Source organism: Rutidosis leptorrhynchoides, chromosome 10 (assembly GCF_046630445.1).
Source record: "Rutidosis leptorrhynchoides isolate AG116_Rl617_1_P2 chromosome 10, CSIRO_AGI_Rlap_v1, whole genome shotgun sequence".
NCBI lineage: Eukaryota > Viridiplantae > Streptophyta > Magnoliopsida > Asterales > Asteraceae > Rutidosis > Rutidosis leptorrhynchoides.
In genome coordinates this window covers 51291883-51302808 of record NC_092342.1, presented here as the reverse complement: position 1 = coordinate 51302808, position 10926 = coordinate 51291883, and the positions used below count along the sequence as shown (strand labels likewise).

At 34.2% G+C, this 10926-nt stretch overlaps 2 protein-coding genes across 2 annotated transcripts; one reads left to right on the top strand and one right to left on the bottom strand.

Moving 5' to 3' along the window:
- The first annotated feature begins 597 nt into the window (after nt 1-597).
- On the top strand, nt 598-1926 carry LOC139870270 (uncharacterized). The gene is made up of 3 exons (XM_071858105.1): nt 598-1068; nt 1139-1373; nt 1469-1926. Exons 1-3 carry the CDS (start codon nt 598-600, stop codon nt 1924-1926), a joined length of 1164 nt encoding a protein of 387 aa, XP_071714206.1.
- A 1516-nt stretch (nt 1927-3442) lies between these two features.
- On the bottom strand, nt 3443-4795 carry LOC139870269 (cyanidin-3-O-glucoside 2-O-glucuronosyltransferase-like). The gene has a single exon (XM_071858104.1). The coding sequence runs from the start codon at nt 4793-4795 to the stop codon at nt 3443-3445; it is 1353 nt and encodes a 450-aa protein (XP_071714205.1).
- Nucleotides 4796-10926: the final 6131 nt, after the last annotated feature.

Below are 10926 nucleotides of genomic sequence, written 5' to 3'. Positions count from 1 at the left end.
TTTGGCGAAAGCACTGATTTTAGGAAACTTTGGTTGGTATTAAAGCCTGCAAGTTGTGAGAGTTGGATTAGGAATGCTGGGCGTAAGTTTGGACTGTTGGGCTGATTAGATGAAATGAATTCTATGTGTTTTGAAGGTTTATCCTTTTATGTTTGAAACTTGATTTTATTATATGTCACTATTTTGGGAACCTGGTATGTTTAGAGATGTTTTGATGTTTAGAGAACCTTTTGATGCTTTGAGAACCTGATATGGTTAGACTTTATTTGCTATGTTCTATTCTATTCCATGTTAAAGTATGTTTAAATGTTTTGTTAAATTATATTTTTACCGATCATGTTTTGATGTGTGTAATTATAATTGTTTTTACAGATCATGTCTAGGTAGTTATCACATTATACAACAATCATAAGAGAAAAGTATAGATAGTTGTTTTTTTTTTTTTTTTTTAATAAAGTGCAAAATAACTTCTCTGTATATTGGTGTGTATAATTTTTTTTAGCATGATGGGCGTAAGTTTAGGTAGTCTCATCTACAAATAATCTTTTTTTGACATTATTTGAGTACTCATGAACCAAATTCATTTATAGGTTGTAAATGAATCTGGAGGATGAAATGGTGATTATGCTCATTATATGTTGGTATTGGATGGTTAATAATTTACAAAGAATTGAAAGGATCAGAGATAATACTTCGGCATTGACTGGACATGCGTATACTCAAGAATTATTAACTGGGTCAAATACACAATGTCATGAAATGTTGCGACTTTCTCGTGATGCATATATATTGTTATGCAACCATTTTAAGCAAAAGAATTGGTTGACAAATAGTAAGACCATAAGTGTTGAAGAGAAGATGGCAATGTTTTTGATAACTTTAGGTCACAATGAAAGTTTTCGAGCGATTAAACGGAGATTCCAACACTCCACACAAACTATCCATCAATGTTTCCACGAAGTACGACGTGCAATGATGAAATTTGCTAGGGAAATCATAGTTCCAACTTCATCTGAAGCAACAACGAATATGTCACAACGCAATAGAAATCTAAGGGAAAAATTGCCGGTATGTCTTTTTTAGAACTATAAACATCTTTAAACAAATTCTTATTATTTTTATGTGTAATGTAATTAAGGGGGCAATAGGTGCATTGGATGGAACACTTGTACATGCAGTTATACCACATGATCAGCAAACTCGTTACAGAGGAAGAGGAAAAGGAGAATGTTATCAAAATGTCTTAGCAATATGTGATTTTGATATGATATTTACATTTGTTTGGGCCGGATGGGAGGGCGTAGCACATGATTCTAGAGTTTTAAAAGAAGTTGCACACAATCCAACGTCTGGTTTTACATTTCCTCCACCGGGTACACTCGTACTTTCTTAACATTAATTATTATTATGCAAGTATATATAGTATACTATCTGTGTAAAAAATAATAAATTTTCAAATGATATGTAGATAAATATTATCTTTGTGATGCTGCTTACTCCAACACCCGTGGGTTTATGACTCCATATCGCAATACAAGATATTGGTTAGCGGATTTTAGGCGTCAGCGTGCCTTAACTAAAGAAGAAAAGTTCAATCACGTTCATGCACAACTACGCAATGTTATTGAGCGTGCCTATGGTGCTTTGAAGAAAAGATTTCGAATCCTAAGGGATATGGCTCCTTATCCTTTTCCAATACAAAGAGATGTCGTGATTGCTTGTTTTGCGATACATAATTTTATAAGAAAATACAGTATCTATGATGAAGTTTTTCCGGAATTTGAAGATGACGACTCTGACAGTGAACAACCCGAAGAAAATGAGGAACAAGTAATGGAAGGAGCTGAATGGGGAACTCAAGACAATGAATTTATGAACATTCTCCGTGATCAAATTGCTAATGAACTTTTTTCAAATGAATCTTGAATATTAGATGCCCGTTATGTTATTTATGAACCGTTTCAAGAATGTTTAGATATTATTACTATATTTTGTGTAATTTAGTGGATAATGTTTTATTTATTTATTTTAAGTTACACATATATATATACCAAAATAATTTTGTTGATATGAAATAAGACAGATTATTTATTCAGCAATAAATAATACACAAGGTTAAAATGGTAATTTTAACTTATTCAGATTGTTGATTCAGAACTCTTATCAAACAGTGAATTTTCGTTCAGAATCATACTGATTCAGGGCTTCTGAACCATTCAGGGCTCTGAACCATTCAGCACTAAACCATTCAGTTTTATCAAACGCAGCCTTAATAGAAATAATAACAATAATAAGTCTCCTAGTTAGATTAGGAGTCTTAGGTAGATAGGATTTCTTTTATTTATATAAATATGCGATGTAGCCAAATAAGGCATAGGAGCCTCTGCTTTTTACGTTCTATATTGTAAAAGTAGAGAGAAAATAAATAAAATCATTATCCCCCAATTTGCTTGTGCTTGTTTAGGTACCAACTCCCAAAAACCAAAACTAGAGCTAATGTTCTCTTTGTTTTCCTCTTGTGTTGTTTCGTACAGCAACAAAAACCAGCAAACAGAGGACCAATTTATATCCTTACAATATTGTGTTTTTTCTTGAATATTGTAACGGATCAAATATCATTTCATGTTTAATAATGAAATTTGTTAGCTTGTATATTTCAACAGCTTGGTTGACCCGAAACGATTTTTTGACAAAAAAATTTTGAACCAGTAAATATTGTTTTAATATGATTACAAAACCCATTAGAGGTAAGATATGATGTAACCTGAATCGGACCATTAACATGTAAATGCACCTTAAATATATATTTTAACTCATTTGGCCAGTTCAGGTTACGTTGGATCACAAAATTTAAATGTAGGAATTTAGATGTTCTGAAGTGTATCTTTATAAGAACTTACATATGCATTCAAAGTTTTGGGCTACCTTTCCACCTCGAACGTCTTTCAGTTCATGGTGTACCTTTTGCAATGAAAGCTAACTGTTGTGAAATGTTTTTTAAATTGATTATTACCTACTCTTGATTGTGCGTAACCTTGGTCTAAACCCAAACCCACAGGATATGGCGTATATCAAATATGTGAAAATAACAGCAACATTAAGGAGTAGCAAGTACCAACCATGACGTAATCAAGAATGCAACTTTTTTGTCAACATAAAAATGTGTGTATTAATACTAATCAGCCATATAAGATAATGTGAATCATCCACTCTACTAATCAGCCATATAAGATAATGTGAATCATCCACACGACATAGTCGTTCATCTCAATGCATATCAGTCACCCAACGTATGACTGTTATCAAGCCACAGCAACGTGCGACCAGACCTTTATATAGTTTGATACATTTATCACTTATTTTTTGACCAAATCAAAACAAATACAACATGTAGAACTAATATATTATAGACCATTGACATTCAACTGAAATACTTAGCATTTTATTTTTCACAAAGCCTGACCAAATTCTCAATAATCTCCTTATCAACTTCATCTTCCATATTTTCCTTAAAGATCTCACTCAACTCCATTGCCTTTTTCTTCATGTTCACTCCAACATCCTCAGCCACCACCTTCCGCAACACTTTCACCATATCCTCCTCCTTCAACCTACCATCTCCACCTCTACCGACCTCAATACCGACTCCAACACTTTCCAAAAGTCTTGCATTAAATGGTTGATCAAACTGCATTGGCATTGCTATAATCGGAACACCATAACGCAAGCTTTCCATACATGAACCCCATCCACAATGACTAACGAATCCTACCGTACTCGAATGGCTCAAGATTTTCGCTTGTGGGGCCCAATTCCTAATAACCAAACCCCTATCTCCTAACCTTTCAAGATAACCATTAGGAAGTACTTGTTCAACACTAGTTTCTACCCCCTTAGGAAACCTTATCACCCATATGAAACAAACTTGGCTAAGCTCCAAACCATGGGCTATGTCTTCAATCTCGTTATCAGATAACAAATATTCGCTCCCGAAAGATACAAAAATGACCGATGACTCATCCTTCTCATCTAACCATCGAAAAATCTCCATATGCTCATCGACAACATCTAACGAGGATTCTTGAATTAACGGCCCAGCAGGCAACACTTTCTTTCCAAGAACTTGAGACATGTAATCTATATACTTTCCTTCTAGCTCCCATAAACTTTTAACCAAGACGAAATCACAAGACATTTTAATGGACGTGATAAAGCGATGAACAACGTTTTCATTGCTTGCATTTTCCACACTCTTATTGTCTTTATTCACTTGTGTGAGATCAAGATTTTTAACATAGATTTCCGGAAAAGGAAACTTTTCACCTTGGGGTTTCAAGCTGTGATGAAGAACCATAGAGTACAAAGCTACACATCCACTAAGGAACTCAACTCTAGGGATGTTTAGTGAAGCAGCAGCCTCAGCAGCCCACCACTGATTCATATCGTATATAACGAGATGAGGTCGAATGTTTTCAAGTATTGTTGCAAAACCTGGAGCACATTTTTCATAATCAAGTGTTAAAGTTTGCTTGAGGTGAGGTGGGAGGCCATTTGTTGTATGGTAATGAAGAGGTAGATCACTTGATGATGGAAGATTAAGTTCCACAAATTCTATGGATTTTGAGTATTTATCTTCAAGATTATTTTTGATATATTCGAAATTAATTTGGGATGAACACAAGTAGATGTGGAAGTTGTGATTTGTGAGTCTCTTTGCAAAAGCTAGGAAACGAGATATATGACTATAAGCTAACCATGGTAGCATTACCACATAAAATTTATTGCTTGTATCCATTAATTATTTGTGAGTTCAAGTTTGGAAGACTTTTTGTTGGAGTTGAGCCATGGAGGCTATATTTATAATTTCTAACCCATAATAACTACTTATCCTTTTTTAATCGCTTGAGATTTAAAGATTTTAAATTGAAAATACAGCTCTATAAACCGAAAATTAAGCACCAAGTAACCAGATTTAAACGTTACATTATATATTTTCTCAAAATTAATGTGAGTCATAAAAACAAAATTAGTAGCTTCGTCCACTCAAAAGATGTAATAGTAAAATAATATTTGCGAGTATAAAATATTTTAGAGAATGGTTGGACAGGGTGGTGGTCAATTTTTAACGGTTATACTTGGATTTCTATATCTTCAATTACATATGAAGTATCGTTCAATTATGGCACAACTATGTTATAATAATCGTAAATTGCGTTTTGCTTTTATCGAAACACAGTTTTATATGTTGATGATTCACGAAAGTAATGGCCAGCAATTTATGATAACATGAGAGAGAGTCAACCGTGCGTTGCGGCTGGGAAATGCAGTTAATCATGTGGTTTTGCTATATACGTCAAGTACCATATTTTTTGCTTCTGATAATACATTGTAGCTATATCTGGTAATACATTGTAGCTATAACATAGCTGTAATAGTGCTCCCATCAGTTGCTTCATCACCACCGCTTTCACAGCCGCCCTGCAAGGTGCCGTTGGCACCACCCCGCCCATCGACCACCCTGCTTTCGCCCTGGCCTCCTCGCCCTTCTACGTTTCTTTTTTCTTTTCCACACACACTCCCAGAACGGAGAGGTATGGAATATTAATAGTACTTTTTGCTTGTATACTTGCAAATTTAATTAATTAAATAATATAGTATGTCCAAATTTTATAAGAGAATATGTCGTGGTTGGTAGTGTTTAGTCCTAGATTGGTCCCAATGAAAAAGTGCTGATGTGGCAGCTAGTCTTGGTGAAAAACTTGTCATGGTTGAGAGCACCCTAACATATTGTTTAGAGTTACACAGTTGGTATTAGTTACAAAAGTAGTTTGCAAAAGCCACAGAATTGGGTTTTCAATTTACTCGTACTCAATGACGAGAACATACAGTATTATATAAAATATTACAATGAGCCAATCTCTATCCCTATCACTATATAAAATATAATGGGCTAAATAATGGACTAGAAATAACGCTAACTAACATCCCTGCAGTTGGAGTGCAGTTGGAGTGGCAGAGGAGCGAACGTTCAAACTGGTACGAAAATCTTCAAATAGATATGACGGAAGTGTTAGGAAATCTAGGTGAGCCCTAACAAGAACTTGATAACCCTAGTTATCAAACCCACCGTGCAACAAACAAATAATTCAACACAAATAAAGATAAGAACTAGAAACGTAAAGAACAAGGAATTAACGTGGTTATATCCAATCGTTTAATTCAAACGAATTGGTTTACTCCACGGCCAAACAAAGAGGATTTTATTATATTTTTCGTAGGTGTACAATGCAGGTTTCATATGAGGGTTTATATAGGGCAAAAAAACGAAATAGGAACAATCTAGATTACATGCTGAATACGAACATTGTCGCGTTTCGCGACACATTGTCGCGTATCGCGACAAACCACATTCAAACGCGACAAAACAGCTTCAAACGCGACACCTTCAGACATCCCCTTCTGCCACATCTGTCTCGTTTCGGTACACTTTATCACTTTCCAGTCATGTCGCGTTTCACGACAAACATCACTGAAACACGATAAACATCACTGGAACACGATAAACATCACCCGAACCCGATAACTGCAGTTCATTCATTTTGATCTTCTTTGCACCCAACAATTCTCCCACTCAAAGGAGAACAAAACCCAACCTTAACCTGTACTCGATCAACACTTCGACTCTTGAACGTACCCGTCTATACTGCCAAGAAAACTTCTTGGGACACGCACACTCTAACCATCAGGATAGCAGCTTTCGATAAAGAGTACCTCAACTTGTCAAGAAATGCAATCTACAAACATCATCTCACGGCAACAATTTGATTTCCTGACCGTAACCCCTTTTAAACAATACCGCCGGATAAACAAACCCGGGACACGCCGCACTTCCACGCCATGGGAAGGAAGACTTTCAACACCTTTAAACTGAGCTACAATCAAATCACTGTTGCTCGCTTGGGACCAATATAAACCAAACCCTCTCTGTTTCTGGCAATCATCTCACTAGACTGTGAGATACCGGGTTGGAGTCCGACCCGACTCTATCAATCCCATCACCCAAGTGATCCATCCGTACACAAAACCATCTACTCGATCTATCTTTCCAACAAAGAATAGACTACCTGGTAGAACAAACACGTGGACACAACCATCATGATACTCATGAGAGAATACTATCACATCCTTGATCCTCCACCTTACCGCTTTCCCTTTCCCTGTTGGAACACTGACCACATACGCGCGCACAAATTCAGACGAACCAAATTCTTTAACCCGAGTCAACTCCCACTATACGGATGTTGTAATACCAATGACTCCCACAAGAATATCTCGTTCATCTTCTCCGGTCAATTGCAACATAGTTTCCATTGGAGGTGATCTAACCGAAGTCTCGAAATCTCTAGTGCTTCTTAATCGACTAAACTGTTTAGTGGCTTCAACACTCCCACTCAAACCCGATTCCCCACTAGTTCCAAGTCTTCCTGAGCTCCCTGATGTGTGAAATCGTGTCTATAATTTTTAATGGAAAATACCGGTTAAAAGATTTCTACACACTAACGGGCAGTGTACCCGATCGTGCAATAGTATAAAGTTAGTAATTCCGAAATTGTTCCAAGGACAGTTTAAAGTGAGAATTAAGATTGCAACTAATGGAAATAAACTAAGTTAATCTATTAAAATCGAAAGTACAAGATATTGGTTTTTGGGGCTATTTAACAATTAGCCAAATCAAGATTTGATTTGAAAATAAAAACAATATTTTTAGATTTTAGATTTATAAAAAGTAAAACAAGAAAGCAATTAAGATAGTTTTGATATCAAATGGAATGGAAATGCTCGTCTAGACCTTTTACCTCGGAATTGGATGTTTTTATACTTTAGCCCGATTTAAGACTCAATACATGCAAATTACTCAATCGACCCGCCAAGAGTTCTCTTTAGCAAGTACTCAAACTCTAATTACTAGATGTAGGGTTCCCTGGTGTAGTGACCCGAACTTTTCCATGTTTATATATATTAATTGAGATTGATATTTACATGATTAAATGTTTCCAACATGTTAAGCAATCAAACTTGTTAAGACTTGATTAATTGAAATAGGTTTCATATAGACAATTGACCACCCAAGTTGACCGGTGATTCACGAACGTTAAAACTTGTAAAAACTATACGATGACATATATATGGTTATATATATAGTTAACATGATTTTATTATAAGTATGTATCTCATTAGGTATTTTAACAATGAGTTATATACATAAAAATGAGACTATTAATTTAAGAAACTCGAAAACGATATATATAACGATTATCGTTATAATAACGTCTTACTAGGTACATATGAATCATATTAAGATATTGATACACTTGGTTAATTATATTAAATGATAAGTAAATATATTATTAAGTGTATTAACAATGAAATACATATGTAAAAATAAGACTACTAACTTAATGATTTCGAAACGAGACATATATGTAACGATTATCGTTGTAACGACATTTAACTGTATATATATCATACTAAGATATATTATATATTATAATATCATGATAATATAACAATTTAACATCTCATTTGTTATAATAAATAATGGGTTAACAACATTCAACAAGATCGTTAACCTAAAGGTTTCAAAACAACATTTACATGTAACGACTAACGATGACTTAACGACTCAGTTAAAATGTATATACATGTAGTGTTTTAATATATATTTATAAACTTTTGAAAGACTTCAATACACTTATCAAAATACTTCTACTTAACAAAAATGCTTACAATTACATCCTCGTTCAGTTTCATCAACAATTCTACTCGTATGCACCCGTATTCGTACTCGTACAATACACAGCTTTTAGATGTATGTACTATTGGTATATACACTCCAATGATCAGCTCTTAGCAGCCCATGTGAGTCACCTAACACATGTGGGAACCATCATTTGGCAACTAGCATGAAATATCTCATAAAATTACAAAAATATGAGTAATCATTCATGACTTATTTACATGAAAATAAAATTACATATCCTTTATATCTAATCCATACACCAACGACCAAAAACACCTACAAACACTTTCATTCTTCAATTTTCTTCATCTAATTGATCTCTCTCAAGTTCTATCTTCAAGTTCTAAGTGTTCTTTATAAATTCTACAAGTTCTAGTTACATAAAATCAAGAATACTTTCAAGTTTGCTAGCTCACTTCCAATCTTGTAAGGTGATCATCCAACCTCAAGAAATCTTTGTTTCTTACAGTAGGTTATCATTATAATACAAGGTAATAATCATATTCAAACTTTGGTTCAATTTCTATAACTATAACAATCTTATTTCAAGTGATGATCTTACTTGAACTTGTTTTCGTGTCATGATTCTGCTTCAAGAACTTCGAGCCATCCAAGGATCCGTTGAAGCTAGATCCATTTTTCTCTTTTCCAGTAGGTTTATCCAAGGAACTTAAGGTAGTAATGATGTTCATAACATCATTCGATTCATACATATAAAGCTATCTTATTCGAAGGTTTAAACTTGTAATCACTAGAACATAGTTTAGTTAATTCTAAACTTGTTCGCAAACAAAACTTAATCCTTCTAACTTGACTTTTAAAATCAACTAAACACATGTTCTATATCTATATGATATGCTAACTTAATGATTTAAAACCTGGAAACACGAAAAACACCGTAAAACCGGATTTACGCCGTCGTAGTAACACCGCGGGCTGTTTTGGGTTAGTTAATTAAAAATTATGATAAACTTTGATTTAAAAGTTGTTATTCTGAGAAAATGATTTTTATTATGAACATGAAACTATATCCAAAAATTATGGTTAAACTCAAAGTGGAAGTATGTTTTCTAAAATGGTCATCTAGACGTCGTTCTTTCGACTGAAATGACTACCTTTACAAAAACGACTTGTAACTTATTTTTCCGACTATAAACCTATACTTTTCTGTTTAGATTCATAAAATAGAGTTCAATATGAAACCATAGCAATTTGATTCACTCAAAACGGATTTAAAATGAAGAAGTTATGGGTAAAACAAGATTGGATAATTTTTCTCATTTTAGCTACGTGAAAATTGGTAACAAATCTATTCCAACCATAACTTAATCAACTTGTATTGTATATTATGTAATCTTGAGATACCATAGACACGTATACAATGTTTCGACCTATCATGTCGACACATCTATATATATTTCGGAACAACCATAGACACTCTATATGTGAATGTTGGAGTTAGCTATACAGGGTTGAGGTTGATTCCAAAATATATATAGTTTGAGTTGTGATCAATACTGAGATACGTATACACTGGGTCGTGGATTGATTCAAGATAATATTTATCGATTTATTTCTGTACATCTAACTGTGGACAACTAGTTGTAGGTTACTAACGAGGACAGCTGACTTAATAAACTTAAAACATCAAAATATATTAAAAGTGCTGTAAATATATTTTGAACATACTTTGATATATATGTATATATTGTTATAGGTTCGTGAATCAACCAGTGGCCAAGTCTTACTTCCCGACGAAGTAAAAATCTGTGAAAGTGAGTTATAGTCCCACTTTTAAAATCTAATATTTTTGGGATGAGAATACATGCAGGTTTTATAAATGATTTACAAAATAGACACAAGTACGTGAAACTACATTCTATGGTTGAATTATCGAAATCGAATATGCCCCTTTTTATTAAGTCTGGTAATCTAAGAATTAGGGGACAGACACCCTAATTGACGCGAATCCTAAAGATAGATCTATTGGGCCTAACAAACCCCATCCAAAGTACCGGATACTTTAGTACTTCGAAATTTATATCATATCCGAAGGGTGTCCCGGAATGATGGGGATATTCTTATATATGCATCTTGTTAATGTCGGTTACCAGGTGTTCACCATA